The sequence below is a fragment of the Herpailurus yagouaroundi genome, unplaced genomic scaffold, assembly GCF_014898765.1.
Source record: "Herpailurus yagouaroundi ecotype Mexico unplaced genomic scaffold, PumYag 77, whole genome shotgun sequence".
Lineage (NCBI taxonomy): Eukaryota > Metazoa > Chordata > Mammalia > Carnivora > Felidae > Herpailurus > Herpailurus yagouaroundi.
Window position 1 is genome coordinate 27,117,768 of NW_024412388.1, and position 18,805 is coordinate 27,136,572.

Here is an 18,805-nt window from a genome sequence, read left to right on the forward strand (position 1 = left end):
CATGAAAGCTGAATAGGTGTTTACTATTGAAATATGACTGGAAAAGCTGAAGCACTGTGTATAATGGTTCAGAGGCATGAAAGTACCTGAAAGGTTGGGTGAGCTACTGGTCATTTAGTTATGGTCATCTAGTAATACTGGTAATACAGTAATACATCTAGTAATTACTGGTCATCTAGTAATAACTAGAGCATTTGCTTTGGGGATGAAGATGCAGTGAGAACATGCAGGTAGGAAAAGGTGAAGCAGTAGAGGAAGGTAGGGCCAGATTTTGCAGAGTCAGAAGTTTGGACATTTTTCTAGGGAGACTTTTTCAGAGCTCTTTGTATGTATATGTATGTATATCATTACCTGAGCCGAGATAGAGAGTCAGACATTTAACCGACCCAGCCACCCTGGCACCCCGGTGGAGAAGTTCTTAAGAAACAGGAACCCAGGGGCGCCTGGGTGGCGCAGTCGGTTAAGCGTCCGACTTCAGCCAGGTCACGATCTCGCGGTCCGTGAGTTCGAGCCCCGCGTCGGGCTCTGGGCTGATGGCTCGGAGCCTGGAGCCTGTTTCCGATTCTGTGTCTCCCTCTCTCTCTGCCCCTCCCCCGTTCGTGCTCTGTCTCTCTCTGTCCCAAAAATAAATAAACGTTGAAAAAAAAAAAATTAAAAAAAAAAAAAAAGAAACAGGAACCCGGGCACAGGTAGGTCAGTCAATTGAGTGTCTGACTTCAGCTCAGGTCATGATATCATGGTTTGTGAGTTTGAGCCCCACATTGGGGTGGCTGCTGTCATCGCAGAGCCTACTTTGGATCCTTTGTCCCTCCCTCTCTCTGCCCGTACCCTGCTTGCACTCTCTCTCAAGAATAAAGAAACCTTTGGGGGCACCTGGTTGGCTCAGTCAGTTACGCGTCCAACTTTGGCCCAGGTGATGATCTCGTGGTTTGTGAGCTCGAGCCCCATGTCAGGCTCTGTGCAGACAGCTTGGAGCCTGGAGCCTGCTTCAGATTCTGTGTCTCCCTCTCTCTGCTCCTCCCCCTCTTGCACTCTGTCTCTTTCTCAAATATAAATAAACATTTTAAAAATAAATAAATAAACCTTAAAAAAAAAAAAAAAAGAAACAGGGACTCACCCTGTTGGTATTTGTATATATTGGTGGAATGCTTTAGTGTGCAATTGAGTAACATCTATTAAAAATTTACCATATTCACCTATGCCCTTTAATCTCATTCCACTTTTAGGAACTGATTATACACACACACACACACACACACACACACACACACAAGCCAGTTTATATGTATAAAGATGACAGCTATAATACTGCATTTGAAAAAGAGGCTCAAAGCAAGCTAAATGTCCATTACTGTAATATAACAAAAGATTATGTAGTGACTAAAAAGTGAATTAAGTCTCTGCTTAATGAGAAATTTCCTAGATATATTTAGGTTTAAAAAAAATTGGAGGGGAATTTCTATTTGTCCTTTTGTTTGTATTTTTGCTGATCTGAGAGAAAATGGGATTTTATTTTAGTTTTGACTTCAGGTGAGATTGAATATTTTGTGCTTATTTCTGGTCTTCAGTCATTTTTTATTAGGATGCTGCTAATAGAGTCTAAGACTGCTTTATAAGTAGGATATTAACATTGTAATATTATTAATACATCCTTCCCCCCAGATTGTCTTTAAGTTTTTCCAGTTTTTTTTTTTTTTTAACGTTTATTCATTTTTGAGAGAGAGAGAGAGAGCGCGCGCGTGCACCAGCGGGGGAGGGGCACAGAGAGAAAGGAAGACAGGAGATCTGAAGCAGGTTCCAGGCTCTGAGCTGTCAGCATGGAGCTGGATACTGGGCTTGAACTCCTGAACCGAGAGATCATGACCTGAGTCGAAGTCAGACTCTTAACCCACTGAGCGACCTGGGCATCTCTCCAATTTCTGTTTTTACTGTCATCAAGGTCACATAAGGATTTGTTTCTTTTTCTGGTTAAAAGATTTTCGTGTCTTCTATTGTTTTCATTTTTTCCAATTTGTCTGTAATCTATCTGGAATTTATTTTGCCAATTTGTCTATAATCTATCTGGAATTTATTTGGGTGTAAAGTATGAGGGAGTGATCCAAGATTTCTCCTCCAAAGTGGTTACTGGTCATAGTCTAATTCTTAAGTATACTTGGGACTTTGTGTTTTCTATTGTTTCATTAAGCTATTAATTGCCATGCCAGTACCCCATATTTTAGTTATTGTACCTTTGATATATGGTAGGGCACATTTTTCTTCTTGTTACTAATATAATTCAACATTTTGTTTGATATTCTTTTTATCTTTATTTTTCCAGATGTACTTGATGATTGTTTTGTTTAGTTCTATTCACCCCACTCTTTTTTGTGAGGAAATTGTATTCTTCATAGTATTGATTTTTTTTTTCCCTTTGGTAAAAATGGTATATCACCTGTTTATTCTCCAGAAAATTTTGTAAGTTTTTAAACAATGATTTTATACATTTCTCAAAGTTTATTCTTATGATATTTTATGTGTGATTATTGTAAATTGGATCCTTTTTTTCTGTTATATTTTAACTAATTGTTGTTGTTTCTCAGGAATGCTACTGATTTCTTGAATGTTCAGTCTTGTAAAGAGTTACTCTATTGACCTGTATTCTGATTCCTAAAACGTTTTCTGCTATCTTGTACTTTTCTTTTTTTTTTTTAATTTTTTTTTCAACGTTTTTATTTATTTTTGGGACAGAGAGAGACAGAGCATGAACGGGGGAGGGGCAGAGAGAGAGGGAGACACAGAATCGGAAACAGGCTCCAGGCTCTGAGCCATCAGCCCAGAGCCCGACGCGGGGCTCGAACTCACGGACCGCGAGATCGTGACCTGGCTGAAGTCGGACGCTTAACCGACTGCGCCACCCAGGCGCCCCTATCTTGTACTTTTCAAGTAGACAAGCGAATTGTAAATAACTTTGTTTGCTTTTTACTGTTTTACACTTTACATTTTTTTTTGTGATTGCATTGACTAGTACTTCTAGAGCAAGGTATGATATTGGTAATATTACCACTTTAATGGTAATTAAGTAGTAAATATTGATCTTGCCTGCCAATTTCAATTGACTATTAAGGACACCTGAATTTTGAATTGAGAACAATTCTGATAACATGTTTATATTTTATGGAAAGATTGCTGTGATTGATTAGTGGTAGAAGGAGATGTTTAGAAGGAAGAGAGTATTAGGAATGGAGTATTTACTGTCTTTAACATTTCTTTATTAAATTTAGCTGATAATTTGAGATTCTTTAGCGCGTTAAATAATTACATTCTGTTTTATGTTAATTACATTCGGTTTTATGTATTTGTTAAACTATGAAGTGGAAAAGTCCTCATACAATAGGTGTGAAAACTGCAGATGGTCAAATGGCAAGATTAAAGAAAAAACGTAAAAACTGTTATTTTGGAGTATATTAATTAAAAAATGATCTTGTATTAAAGTGCATAGAAATATACAAACTTCTAATGCTAGCAGCAGTTAGGCTCATTTCCCACAGTTGTGCTGTAATATGTTAGTGTTATCCTTCAAAAGGGTTCTGTGGTCAAAGTACATTTGGAAAACGATGGGCGAAACAAAACTGTACAGGTTTCTTTAGTTAGAAATTAAGGGGCATGGAGTAGCTCAGTCAGTTAAGCATCTGACTCTTGATGCTTAACTCAGGTCATGATTTCACGGTTTGTGAGATGGAGCCCCGCATCGTGCTCCATGCTGACAGCGCTGAGCCTGCCTGGGATTCTCTCCCTCTTTCTCTGCTCCTCCCTTGCTTGGATGTGCCCTCTCTCTCTCAAAAAATAAATAAATAAACTTAAAAAAAAAGAAATTAGTAAATTAACAAGTATTGTTACACTGAAAAGAGATGTGTATTTGCTATATTTATTTGGTCACAGGAGTCCTTTTATCTTAGTTCATCTTTCAGGTTTTGCATAACAGATACTGAGAATTGGAAAATTATGGCATTCAGTTAATAAAAAAGAGCTAATACATTACAATAAGTCCATACAATATGGTATCTAGATCTAGAAGGTAATACTGACATATACATAAGTTAACTGTGCCACAAGTGACTGTAAATGAAATTAAATCTAAGTGCTACAGAGGAGTCATGAATTCTAAATGGGTTGTCAGAAAAGTACTCCCTGAAGAGCTACACTTTGAAGAAGCAGTGGCATTTCATCAGGTAGACGTCTATTCCCAGTAGGGAGAAAACTATAGGAGAATGGTATGATTAGAACTTTGGGTGGGAGTGAGAAATGACTTTTATTCTGTAGCCACAGGAATTGTTTCCTGCCATCTCCTTCAGTGGTTTTTCTTAGGATAAAGTTAGTATCTAAACATGACTAATACTTAGGGGTGACAAAACTGAGAAGCTGAGACAGTTTTGAGAGCAAAGGGGAGCACATTAACAATTACATGGATATGATAGGTGTAAATAGAGATGCTTTCAGCTAACTGGAATATGTGGTCACCCTGTGTATTAAGAATGTCCTGCAGTGTTTGGCCTATGATTTGTCATTAGCTTTATTATTATTATTTTTAAATTTTATTTTTATTTTATTTAAGCATATAGTGCAACAATGATTTCAGCAGTGGATGCCTTAATGCCCCTTACCCATTTAGCCCATCCCCCCTCCCACAACCCCTCCAGTAACCCTCTGTTTGTTCTCCATATTTAAGAGTCTCTTATGTTTTGTCCCCATCCCTGTTTTTATATTATTTTTGCTTCCCTTCCCTTATGTTCATCTGTTTTGTCTCAAAGTCCTCATATGAGTGAAGTCATAATGATAATTTGTCTTTCTCTGACCGACTAATTTCATTTAGCATAATACCCTCCAGTTCTATGCACGTAGTTGCAAATGGCAAGATTTCATTCTTTTTGATTGCCGAGTAATACTCCATACACACACACACACACACACACACACACACACACACACCCCACATCTTTATCCATTCATCCATTGATGGACATTCGGGCTCTTTCCACACTTTGGCTATTGTTGATACTGCTGCTATATAAACATTGGGTGCCCGTGCCCCTTTGAAACAGCATACCTGTATCCCTTGGATAAATACCTAGTAGAGCAATTGTAGAGTAGTTCTATTTTTAATTTTTTGAGGAACTTACATACTGTTTTCTAGAGTGGCTGCATCAGTTTGCATTCCCACCAGCAGTGCAAAAGAGATCCTCTCTTTCCACATCCTCGCCAACATCTGTTGTTGCCTGAGTTGTTAATGTTAGCCTTTCTGAAGGGCGTGAGGTGGTATCTCATTGTGGTTTTGATTTGTATTTACTTCCCTGATGATAAGTGATGTTGAGCGTTTTTTCATGTGTCGGTTGGCCATCTGGATGTCTTTGGAGAAGTGTCTATTCACTTCTTTTGCCCATCTGTTCACTGGATTATTTGTTTTTTGGGTGTTGAGTTTGATAAATTCTTTGTAGATTTTGGATACTAACCCTTTATCTGATATGTCATTTGCAAATATCTTCTCCCATTCTGTCAGTTGCCTTTTAGTTTTGCTGATTGTTTCCTTTACCGTGCAGAAACTTTTTATTTTGATGAGGTCCCAATAGTTCATTTTTGCTTGTGTTTCCCTTGCCTCCGGTGACGTGTTGAGTAAGAAGTTGCTGCGGCCAAGGGCAAAGAGGTTTTTGCCTGCTTTCTCCTCGAGGATTTTGATGGCTTCCTGTCTTACATTTAGGTCTTTCATCCATTTTGAGTTTATTTTTGTGTATGGTGTAGGAAAGTGGTCCAGGTTCATTTTTCTGCATGCCGCTGCCCAGTTTTCCCAGCCCTACTTGCTGAAGAGACTGTCTTTATTCCATTGGATATTCTTTCTTGCTTTGTCAGAGATTAGTTGGCCATACGTTTGTGGGTCCATTTCTGGATTCTCTATTCTGTTCCATTGATCTGAGTGTCTGTTTTTGTGCCAGTACCATACTGTCTTGATGATTACAGCTTTGTAATACAGCCCGAAGTCTGGGATTGTGTTGCCTCCTACTTTGGTTTTCTTTTTCAAAATTTCTTTGGCTAGTCGGGGTCTTTTCTGGTTCCATACATGTCATGAGCTTTATCTTACAGTCTGGCCTGCTTTACTCACAGAATTCTATTAATTCACCTAGCCTTTCTATTTCTTGGATTCTTTCTTCTTGTTCCTGCTAAGAACCTTGAACATTAGTTGTTCTTTTCTTGAATCTTCCCTTCCACTTTTACCTGTTTTAAAGTTAACTTATTTTTGTTTTTTAGTAGTCTATACACCGAACACAGGGCTCGGACTCAAAATACAATCCCAAGATCGAGTCACATGCTCTTCCAGCTGAGCCACCTGGGCACCCCCCTTTTCACCTGTTTTGATTCTTAGTCATCCTTCAGATGTTAAATTAGGGAGCAGTTCCTTTGCTTTTCCTGACCTCTTATATCGGATAGCTCATCATGGTAGAGATTTATCTCAAACACTAAGATGTTTTAGAAATAGAAATGAAGGTTCTTACTATTCACCAGTTGAAAGAAATGGGGGAAAACCTCTAATTTTGGGAGTTCTCATTTGACTTTTAGGGTGTTGGGGCTCTGTTCTCTCAGAACAGAGACCGACATGGGGCTCGAACCCATAAACCACGAGATCATGACCTGAGCTGAAGTCAGACGCCCAACTGACTGAGCCACTCAGGCGCCCCAGTCTCTACTTAATTATTGAAAACCTTGCCTCAGTTCCCTAAACAGTTTTAGAGCTCTTGGTTTGTTACTTAGTTGTCATTGAATAAGTTTATCATATAAACTCTCAAATTATTAAACTTATCACATAAACTATCACATATTGAAATCAGTTGGAGAATGTTTATGGTATTAGTCATTCTGTCCTCATGTACATTATGGTATTATGTTTATCCTATCAGTTATGTCATTATGTATGAAGGTTAGAAAATTGGACGTTAACTTTTTTTTTAAATTTTTTTTTAACGTTTACTTATTTTTGAGACAGAGAGAGACAGAGCATGAATGGGGGAGGGTCAGAGAGAGAGGGAGACACAGAATCCGAAACAGGCTCCAGGCTCTGAGCGGTCAGCACAGAGCCCGACGTGGGGCTCAAACTCACGGACCGCGAGATCATGACCTGAGCCGAAGCTCAACCGACTGAGCCACCCAGGCGCCCCAAGGACATTAACTTTTTAAAAATCAAATTTATTGATTTGGCTATTGTGATTTTTTTTTTTTTTTTTTTTTTTTTTTGCAGGTGGGTGTGGGTGGTATGCTTGCCAATTCACAATATATTTGGAATTTTTTTCTCTTTCCAGGGTTAGGGAATGTGAGTATTTTGTTTTATAAGTAAAAATGTACTTTATCCCCAGTGCTTAATTTTTGGAATACAGGGGGCTCAGTCATTTGCCCAGAGGTTTTCTTTTATTTATTTATTTTTATTAAAAAAAATTTTTTTTTAATTTTACATTTATTTTTGAGAGACAGAGAGAGACAGAGCACAAGTGGGGCTGGGGCAGAGCGAGAAGGAGACACAGAATCCGAAGCAGGCTCCAGGCTCCGAGCTGACAGCACAGAGCCTGATGCAGGGTTTGAACCCTTAGACCATGGGATCATGACCTGAGCCGAAGTTGGACGCTTGATGGACTGAGCTACCCATGCGCCCCTAATGGTTACATGTTTTAAAGTTAATGGGCAGAACCCACAAGACTATTTTAACAACTAAAAAGGAACTGGTATTTTTTTTTTGTCAGTACCACGCATGTTAATTTATTTTTTTGATTTTTCGTTTCATTGGTTTCATTTGGTTTAATTTTGGTTTCATAGTATTGAGAAAATCCTTGCATATATATAATAGTTATTACAGACTCTTAAAAATACAATTGGCTTGGCTTTTGAATTCAGTTAAATCTTTCATGAAACCTGAGGGCTGACTAGTAGGTCATTAATTTCAAAGGTAAATTTGTGACTGCTTAGATTTAATTTCTTATTTGTAAATATACTGATTGGACAAGAAGCACTGAAAACACGTTTAGTGAAACCATTATATTATCACAAAACTAAGTGTTTTGTCTAAATTTTTTGTCAACCAGTTGGTGAGATTATAGGCCAGATAGGTGTTTGGAGTCCTGCCTGTCATTTAATTGAAAGCAGTGTTAATGTTACCTGCCTGCCCATTGTTGAGTAGTCACACAATTCAGTGGTTTTTAATATTTTCATAATTGTGCAGCCAGAATCAATTTTAGAACATTTTCATCACCTGGAAAAGGAAGCCCTGTACCCAGATCTACTACAAAGCTGTAGTAAAACAGTGTGCTACTGGCACAAAAATAGACCCATAGGTCAGTGGAACAAAATAGAGAGTCCAGAAACCAGTCTACACTTTGGTGAGTTAACCTATGACAAAGCAAACAACAATATACAATGGGGGAAAAAAGTTTCTTAGATTAATGGTGCCGGGAAAACTGGACAGCTACATGCAAAAAGATGAAACTGTACCACTTTCTTTCACCATACACAAAAATAAACTCAAAATGAATTAAGGACCTAAACATGAGACCTGAAACCATAAAACTCCTAGAAGAAAGTATAAGCAGTAATCTCTGACTTAGACCCTAGCAACATTTTTCTAGATGTGTCTCTTCAGAAAAGGGAAACAAAAATAAAACACACCAAAATTAGAAGCTTTTTGCATAGTGACGGAAACAAACAAAATGAAAAGACACCAGTGAATGGGAGAAGATATTATAAATGATATACCTGACAAGGGTTAATACCTCTGATATATAATGAACTTATATAACAACATGAAAAAACAAAAACAATTCGATTAAAAAATGGACAGAGGACCTGAACATTTTTCTTTTTTTTTTTTTTTAATTTTTTTTTCAACATTTTTTATTTATTTTTTTGGGACAGAGAGAGACAGAGCATGAACGGGGGAGGGGCAGAGAGAGAGGGAGACACAGAATCGGAAACAGGCTCCAGGCTCCGAGCCATCAACCCAGAGCCTGACGCGGGGCTCGAACTCACGGACCGCGAGATCGTGACCTGGCTGAAGTCGGACGCTTAACCGACTGCGCCACCCAGGCGCCCCATTTTTCTAAAGACATACAAATAGCCAACCAGACCCATGAAAAGATACACAATATCACTAATCACAAGGGAAATACAAATCAAAATTACAATGAGATATTACCTCACACCTGTCAGAATGGCTGAAATAAAACACACAAACAAGCATTGGTGAGGTTGTGGAGGAAAAGGAACCCTTGTGCACTGTTTTTGGGGATGTAAATTGGTGCAGCCACTCTGGAAAACAATATAGAGGTTCCTCAGAAAACTAAAAATAGAGGTACCATGGGATCTAGTAATTCCACTACTGGGTCTTCACCCAAAGAAAATGAAAACACTGAGAAGATATATGTACCTTATGTCTATTGCAGCATATTTACAGTAGCCAAGATATGGAAGCAACCTTAATGTCCATTGATAGTTGAGTGGATAAAGAAGATGTATACATACACAATGGAATATTACTCAGCTGTAGGAAAGAATGAGATCTTGCCATTTTGTGACAACATGGAAGGCCCTAGAGAGTATTCTAAGTGAAATATGTCTGAGAAAGACAAATACCATATGATTTCACCTACATGTGGAATCTTTTTTTTTTTTTAAGTTTATATATTTTGACAGAAAGAGCATGTGTGTACACAAGTTTGGGAGAGGTAGAGAGAATGCCAAGTAGCTGATGGCGCAGAGCCCAATACAGGGTTCCATCTCACAAACTGTGAGATCATGACCTGAGCCGAAATCCAGATTCAGACACTTAACCGACTGAGCCACCCAGGCACCCCACTTAATGTGTGGAATCTGATAAAACAAATGAACAAACAAAAAGAAACAGACCCATAAACACAGAGTACAAACTGGTGATTGTCAGAGGGGGTGGAGTTGGGAAAAAGCAGTGAAGGGGAGCGGGAGGTACAGGCTTCAGTTGTGGAATGAATAAGTCATGGAGATGAAAGGTACAGCCAACAGAATACAGTTAGTAGGTATTTTAATAGTATCATATTATTGACTTCAATAGCTACACTTATGCTGAGAATAGCATAATGTATAACTTAGAGTTGTTGAATCACTGTGTTGTACACCTGAAGCTAATAATAGCATCATGTGTCAGCTATACTTCATTATTAAAAAAAAAAAGAAAGCAATCCTTTACTCATTAGCAGTATTCTCAGATCTTTCTCCTTAGTCTTAGGTGGGCACTAATCCATTTTGTCCTATGGTTTTGAAATGTGTACCCATTGTCAACAAAGGACTTGCTGACCGATACTGTATCTGTTGTAAACAAACCTATAAATTGTTTGGCATCAGTGGCAATATATTTAGTCTTTGTTTTTGTTTTCTGTTTGAGAGGGAGGGAGAGGGGGAAGTAAGAAAACAAAGGTTTTGTTCTGAGCCATAGAGAAGATCACTGTATCCTAGAATTGTTGCCTTGCAAAAGAGTGTCTTCTGAAGAGTGTCTTCTTATGTTCTTTCCATTGTTTTCATTTCTTTGGCGTCATAATCCGTTGGCTCCTGTTTCTCATGTCCAGTATAATTTTAATTAGTGTACTTAATTTCCATTTTGTTATATATTTTTCATAATAAAATTTGGTCTAAATTCCAAGGTTTTTTTTTTTCCTTTTAGAATGTGAAAATCATTTATCTTTTGTGTTCATCTTGCAGAGAAGTATGGTATCAGCTTGATTCTTGTTTCTTATAGAACACAGTCTTATCTTAGGAGACTAAATTATAATATTGTATTATCCCTTCTTGGGTTTTATAATCAGCTCACAAAATGAAATGGTACATAATCCAAATTACCTTAGAAAATCTCTTTAAGTCACCCATAAAGTATAGGTATGTCACCCTTGGTAATGTCACTACTATATTTTTATTTTCTATCATTGAGTAAGATTATAGTTTCTTTGGCTGTGCATGCAAAGTGTCCAGGGTGGTATTATACAAAATGTACATTATCTTTAAACACTTGGGAACCCCTCAGTGCAGGCAAGTACTATTTCAGTCTTTGGCTTGCCAAGTCACATGTCCCAATTTCTCTTTTATTCTGGAGCATAACTTGTTGGGTGGTTGGTTGGCCTTTACTGTTTTGCTTTCTTTTTCATTTTTATATGGTTGAAATCAGTATGTTTAATGTGTTTTATGAATCACGTAGGCTATAATTCTTTTTATTCCTCATCAGTTTTTGTTTGAAATTCTGAAATTTCACCAGGATGTATCTCTTTTCCATATCCTCTTGGAGATGGTGGGCCCTTTCAGTCTCAAATAGTTTTTTAGGAAAATTTTCTTCTATCATTTCACCTTTCCATTGTTCTCTCCTTTGGGATGCCTTTGAGATGGCTCTTTGACCTGCTGGTTCAGTCTTTTTTTAAAAAAAAAATTTTTTTTTAATGTTTATTTAGTTTTGAGAGAGAGTGCGAGCCAGGGAGGGGTAGAGAGAGAGAGAGACAGACAGACAGACAGACAGACAGACAGAACCTGAAACAGGCTCCAGGCTCTGAGCTGTCAGCACAGAGCCCGATGCAGGGCTCAAACTCACGAACTGTGAGATCATGGCCTGAGCCAAAGTCAAAAAAGCTTAACCGACCGAGCCATCCAGGTGCCTCCCTGCTAGTTCAGTGTTAACAGGGCATCATATAGAATATCTTTTCTAGCTTTTTGACTTTGTTATATTTATTTTTGTTTGTTTTTCCACCTGATAATTTTATCACTATCCTTTCCAATAAAATTTTAATTTTTGTAGTCATTTTCCTGTCTCTTGTCTCCTTTTCTTGGTTTTTAGTGTTTTTTTTTTCTTTTTTTGCATCTCTATCCTCTCATCTCAGATACCACTTAAAATACTTTTTAGAAGTTTTCTTTCTGTAAATTGTTGCCTTCTGAGTGGTTCTGTTTATTCACCTTGAACTCTCTCCTTCACACGGTTTATTTCAGAAACCTGGGGGTCATTGGTTGTCTCTTCACATTTATACACATCAGATACTATCTTTTTTTTTTTTTTTTTTTTGAGAGAGAGAGAGGGTGCAAGTGAGTGAAGAGAGAGAGAGAGGAGAGATGTGAGACTCACTCAAAGTGGGACTTGAACTCAAGAAATGTGAGATCATGACCTGAGCCTAAGTCAGATGCTCAATGACTGAGCCACCCAGGCATCCTCAGATACTGTTAATTACTATAGCCAGCTGTTGTGTTTCCTCTGTAGTTACATAGGTATCTAGGTGGTTGTTTTTTCCTTAAAAGTTTCTCCTTGAACGGGGAGACATACTCTGGCTTTTAGTGGGTAAGGTTTATCAAGAAGCAGCCTTCCTTGTGTTCTTGTCTCATTGATGAGAAGTAGGTGGGAAAGCATGAGGCTGGAATGCTCACACTTGCCAAAATGAGGAGCTCTTTACATACTAGGGGTGGAGCATGTGAGTGTTTCTAGCTCCTGGATAGAGTTGCTTTTGCTGTACTCCATTCCCCCCTTCCCCTCCATTTCTGTCTTATTTATTTATTTATTTATTTATTTATTTATTTATTTATTTATATTTTATTTATTTTATTTTTTATTTTTTTTTCAACGTTTATTTATTTTTGGGACAGAGAGAGACAGAGCATGAACGGGGAAGGGGCAGAGAGAGAGGGAGACACAGAATCGGAAACAGGCTCCAGGCTCTGAGCCATCAGCCCAGAGCCCGACGCGGGGCTCGAACTCACGGACTGCGAGATCGTGACCTGGCTGAAGTCAGACGCTTAACCGAGTGCGCCACCGAGGCGCCCCTATATTTTATTTTTAAAGAATATTTATTATTTTTTTTAAAATTTTTTTTCAACGTTTTTATTTATTTTTGGGACAGAGAGAGACAGAGCATGAACGGGGGAGGGGCAGAGAGAGAGGGAGACACAGAATCGGAAACATGCTCCAGGCTCCGAGCCATCAGCCCAGAGCCTGACGCGGGGCTCGAACTCACGGACCGCGAGATCGTGACCTGGCTGAAGCCGGACGCTTAACCGACTGAGCCACCCAGGCGCCCCAAGAATATTTATTTATTTTTGAGAGAGGAAGAGAGAGCAGGGGAGGGCCGAGAGGGAGACAGAATCCCAAGCAGGCTCCACTCTTGTCAGTGTAGAGCTTGGCGTGGGGCTTGAACTCATGAACTGTGAGATCATGACCTGAGTTGAAACCAAGAGTTGGGGGCTTAACCATCTGAGCCTGAGCCACCCAGGTGCCCCTATTTATTTTTTTATTTATACATACACATATACGTGTGTGTGTGTGTGTGTGTGTGTGTGTGTGTGTGTGTGTGTGTGTGTTTGTACATTTTTTTAAACTAATCTCTACACCCATCGTAGGGTTCAAACTCATGACCTGGAGATTGCATTCTCTACTAACTGAGCCAGTTACCATTCCCCCTGCATCTGTGTTTTAAAGATCCAAAATTACCTCAGACTTGGCTCTGCTTCTGTCCTAGGCCCTAACATACCGAAATAGGAACCATTTCTATAACAGGACTAACTTTCTTTTGAAGGACAGCTAAAAACCTATTTGATGCTGATTGTTCTGTTTAATTTTGATTAGAAGTTTTATATAGTTATCAGTGTTAGTAAGTTCTCAGTAAGTGTTGGCTGTCTTTATTATTATTATTATAAATACATAGGACTATATTTTGTGCTGCAAAAGTGATTTAAAAATAAGTTTATATTAGGGCATGTATTTGTCTCTTTGTTTTTGGTTTGGGGGTTTTCACGTGAGAGTTTATTTTATTCATTATAAATTATATTCTAGTCTACTTGGCAGTATTTTGTTTATCTTGTGATTTTGTATACTTTGGGTTGAAAATTACAGCTTTTGGGGGAGTGAGGAGGGATACCAGAAAGTATGATAGAATGTGACAATAATGTTACTTTTCTCTTTGCTTTTTTGCTTTTTCAGTTTGAGCAGAAAACTGGTGCAGTTTTTGATGAAATTGTAGAGAACTGTAAGTACCACTTTAGAAAAAAACCACTCATGTCTTTATGTAGATAATAATTGAGTCTAGATAGAGCATTTATCAGTGCTTAACATTTAACAGGGTTTAGTTTGGGCTGATTAATGCGATGGTCCAATTTGATATAGTTTAGAAATCATCACTCTGTTAGTATTTTCAGCAAGTTAATCTTAATTTTAAGAGTTTTTCCTTTTTTTAGTAAATATTTTATTCTCACAGATATTAATGTTGAAATATAGCTAAGCTTTGTGTATGTATTAACCATATAGAAGTTTAGACTTTACCATTCAGTAAAGATTTCTACTTTGTTTACAGGGCTTCTTAATTTTCTGTTTATATTCTTTCTATGTTACATGATTCTCTGAAAATTTTTTTTTGTTTCTTATGATTATAAAAGTAATACATTCAATTTTACAATACAAAAATGAAAAAAGCAGAAAATGAAAGCCTTTGTGTTTTTTATTCTCTAAAGATAACCACTTCTAAAAGTTTAATATATATCTTTCCAGACTTTTTTTCTGTGGATGTATATAGATCTATGTATGACAGGTGGGGATTTATATATGTTTGTAGGGATCCTGTGGATACTGTTCTTGCTTTTTTCATTCAACTGCCTTAACATCTCTGTATGTCAATGGATTTTGACCTTTTGCATCATTTCTGGTGGCTACTCGGTATTTTATTGTATGGGTGTATTATAATTTAGCCATCTTCCTCTTTTATATATGTATGTATTCTTTTCAGTTTTTCAGTATTACAAACAATATTTAGTATGTATTCCTGTACACATTTTTGTCTACTTCTACTGAAATAGACAAAGGGACTGTATCCTTTTCTGTAGAATAAATTCTAAGAATTGAACTGCTGAATCATCAAAGGATGTTTGTGTGCTTGTTCATGAAGAATAAATTTTGTCATCTAGAGCTAGTAAGTCAAGGAAAATATGCATTTCTTTTTAAATTTTTTTTTAAGTCCCAGTAGTAGGATCTGTGAGTACCTTCTTTGGAATTAGTTTAACGTTTTTTGAGAGAGAACAGGTTTTTATAGAGTACATATTGAGAGGTAGCTAGCTCTCTTGATCTTTAATGGTCTTGGAATAATCTGGAGTTCATTCATGTCTAGGCTGGGCTATTGAGAGCACAAAGACAGGAACTGCTGACTTGAGCCCCTGTACATGTTGTCCCTGTTGCCTTGCCTTCCTTATAGCATGGCGGCCTCCAGGTAGACTTCTCTCATGGTGGCTCAGGCTCCAAGCAAAAGAGTAATTCAGTGAAGAAAGCAGAATCAGCATCTTTTCTGAGCTACCTTCAGAAGTCACACAGTGTCCTTTCTACTACATCCTTTGGGTATGAGGGAGTCACAAGCCTGCTCAGATTTAGGAGAAGAGAATATTCAGACCTCACCTTTTTTTTTTTTTTTTTTAAATTAAATTGTTTTGTTTCTTTATTTTTGAGAGAGAAACAGAGTGTAAGTGGGGGAAGGGCAGATAGAGAAGGAGACACAGAATCTGAAGCAGGCTCCAGGCCCTGAGATGTCAGCACAGAACCCAGTGCAGGGCTTGAACTCAGGGACCGTGAAATCATGACCTGAGCTGAAGTCAGACACCTAACCAACTGAGCCACCCAGGCACCCCTAGACCTTACTTCTTGATAGAAGGGTCAAGGTCACATTGTAGAAAACAATGTAGATGGGAGATATTGTTGCAGCCGTATTTGGAAAATCCAGTCTGCATTCACAGCATATAATGCTGTCACATGATATTTTATTCACATGATATTTTATTCTAAACTAGAAAATGGCTTAAAAAAGAAATTCATTCTTTAGGTCTGTATGTGGATATTCATAACATTAACCACTCCTGTAATACAGAAACAGAAACTGATGAATCTGATCATGCATGATATTTTATGAGTAACATTTTGTCTTTTTTTTTGACTTAGTCATTCCTTTCCGTATCATCATTGTCCCTATTGCCCCCTACCCTTTACCTTTGTAGGTAGCCTTTCACGTTTTTCTCCAGTGTTCCTAAAATCATTATCATATATATACATATATAGACACATAATATATACATGTATATACAACATATACATGTATAAATATATATATAATATATGCAAATATACGTATTTATATGTGTATATGTAAGGGTTTTGAAGATTTTTATTTTTTGTTTAACAGGTGAGATCATCATATACATAGATTTCTCTACCTAGCTTCTTTCATTCAGGAGTACTTTATGATCTCCTTCCATCTTGACTGGAATAGCTTAAACATCACAGGGTTTAGATGTGCAAGTCAACTTTTCCCCTTTCCCCTTTCCCCTTTCCCCTTTCCCCTTTCCCCTTTCCCCTTTCAGACACTGATGTTATTTTAGTTGTTTTTTTTTTTACCATGATAATCAATGAAGTATGAAAAATCCTTTAAGAATATCCTTATATATTAGTTGTATATGTGTGCATAGATTACAGAGAGTGGGTATTGTTTGGTAAAGGGTATGTGTAATTTTAATAGATGTTTCTGTCCTGCTTTTCAAAACTTGACTGTCTTACATTTCCATCAGAAATGTATAAGAATACCTCCTCACCCCATTAATGTCCATTATAGCTCTTCTTCATGTTTAGCAGTCTGATGGATGTGAAATAGCACAGTGTTAACTTTATTCTGCATTTTCTTAACTCCTATTGAATTTGAATTTAAGCAGTTTTTAATAATTTCAACATTTGGACTGGCTTCTCTGTATTGTCGAATTGTAAATATTTGTTAAATAAATGAATACCCTTTGCCCATTTTTTAAAGTTTTTTTTTCATGACACGTTACAGGCTTTTTGTAATATCATAATCATAGTTGTTAAGGGGAGTGATAGTAGGCATGGTAAAGGATAAAACTGAAAGAAGGTTCAGGTATACTTTTAAAAAGATAGACATTCACTCAGGAAATTTAACTTTTAGAAAAGATAACTTAAAGTTCTTTTAATAATGAAGTAGAGGGGGTTGATTTCCTTTGTTTTGTTTCTTTTTGCTTGTGTCATCTTTTCCTAAACAAATGTTTTTTTTTTTTAATTTTTTTTTTTAACATTTATTTATTTTTGAGACAGAGACAGAGCATGAACGGGGGAGGGTCAGAGAGAGAGGGAGACACAGAATCCGAAACAGGCTCCAGGCTCTGAGCGGTCAGCACAGAGCCCGATGCGGGGCTTGAACTCATGGACCGGACCGTGAGATCATGACTTGAGCTGAAGTCGGACACTCAACCGACAGCCACCCAGGCGCCCCTAAACAAATGTTTTTAATATAAAAAATTTTGGTCTTTTTTAACATCATGGTTTTCAGTTTTGGTTTAAAAAAGTTTTCCTCACCCTTTGAATATATGTTATCCTAGAGTTTATTGGAGTATTTAGAAAAATATTTTTAAAAAGTGTTAAACAAAAAAATATTTAAAACATGTGAGATATATTAAAAATAAAAACCTCTGACTTCACCACCACCCAGCTGTAGAAAAACGTGCACGATCATGCCTTTCATGCCAATCCCTTGGTCCCATTCTGTTCTTCTCTTTACACAGCCATTGTCCTCAATTTTGCTTAATTCCTTGCATTTCTTAATAGTTTTTACCACATTTACATTATTAATCAAGAGATTATTTAGTTTTGCTTATTAATAGATTTTATATTGTTTTTGAATTACACTGTATATGTTACCACTTTCTTTTTTTAACCGTATATTCCTGAGATTTGAATGTAGTGTTGCATGTAGCTCTCATTCATTCATCACTGATGTGTATTTATTCATTAAATACATCACAATTTATTTATTTTTTAAAATGGTAGTAAAAAGTATATAATGTAAAATTTACCACTTTAATTATTTTTAAGTGTATAATTCAGTATTTTAAGTACATTCACATTGTTGTGCAACAGATCTCTAGAACTTTTTATCTTGCAAAACAAATTTTTAATAGCTCTTGAATAAAAATTCTGTTTCCCCCTTAAGGTTTATCTGTGTTGTAACATGTCAGAATGTCATGTCAGAATGTCCTTCCTTTTTAAGGCCGAATAATATTCCATTGTATGGTTAGACCATTTTGTTTATCTATTCTTGTGTTGATGCAGTGAGTATGAGTGTGTAAATATCTCTTCAAGATCTTGCTTTTGTTTTTCTTGGCTGTATACCCAGAAATGGAGATTGCTGGTTTATATAATACTGTTTTCAAGTTTTTGAGGAACTGCCATATTATTTTCAGTTGTGATTTGTACCATTTTAAATTTGCACCAGCAGTGCACAGGGTTACAATTTCTTTACATCTTTGCCAACACTGCTACTTTTCTGTGTTTTTGATAGTAGCCACCCTAGAGGTTGTGAGGTGATGATAACCTCATTGTAGTTTTGGTTTTCCTTTCTCTAATGATTAGTGATGTTGAGCATCTTTTCATAGGCTTGTTGAAAGTCCTTTGCCTGTTTTTGACTTGGGTTATTTGATTCTTTTGTTCGTGTTGATTTCTAGTTCTTTATATATTCTGGATATTAACTCCTTATCGGATATATGATTTACGAAAGTTTTTTTCCCATTCTGTACATTGCCTTTTCACTCCGTTGATGGTTCCTTTTGATGCACAGACGTTTTTCAAATTTGGTGGCCAATTTGTTTAGTTTTGCTTTTGTTGCATGTGCTTTTGGTGGTGTCATATCCAAGAAATTGTTGCCAAATTCAGTGACATGAAGCTGGTGTGTGTGTGTGTGTGTGTGTGTGTGTGTGTGTGTGTGTGTGTGTG

General features: G+C 37.1%; 1 protein-coding gene across 5 annotated transcripts in view; it reads left to right on the plus strand.

The window, feature by feature from the left end:
• The window catches only part of ZMYM4 (zinc finger MYM-type containing 4), a 146,901-nt gene that overhangs the window by 47,404 nt on the left and 80,692 nt on the right, over nucleotides 1-18,805 (plus strand). For all 5 annotated transcript variants that reach the window (XM_040468859.1, XM_040468850.1, XM_040468856.1 and 2 more), the window contains one exon: nucleotides 13,979-14,024. Coding sequence is in view for 2 of the 5 variants with exons in the window: in XM_040468850.1 (XP_040324784.1) it covers nucleotides 13,979-14,024 (46 nt within the window). In the remaining 3 variants the exon portion in view is untranslated. The remainder of the gene's footprint in view (nucleotides 1-13,978; nucleotides 14,025-18,805) is intronic.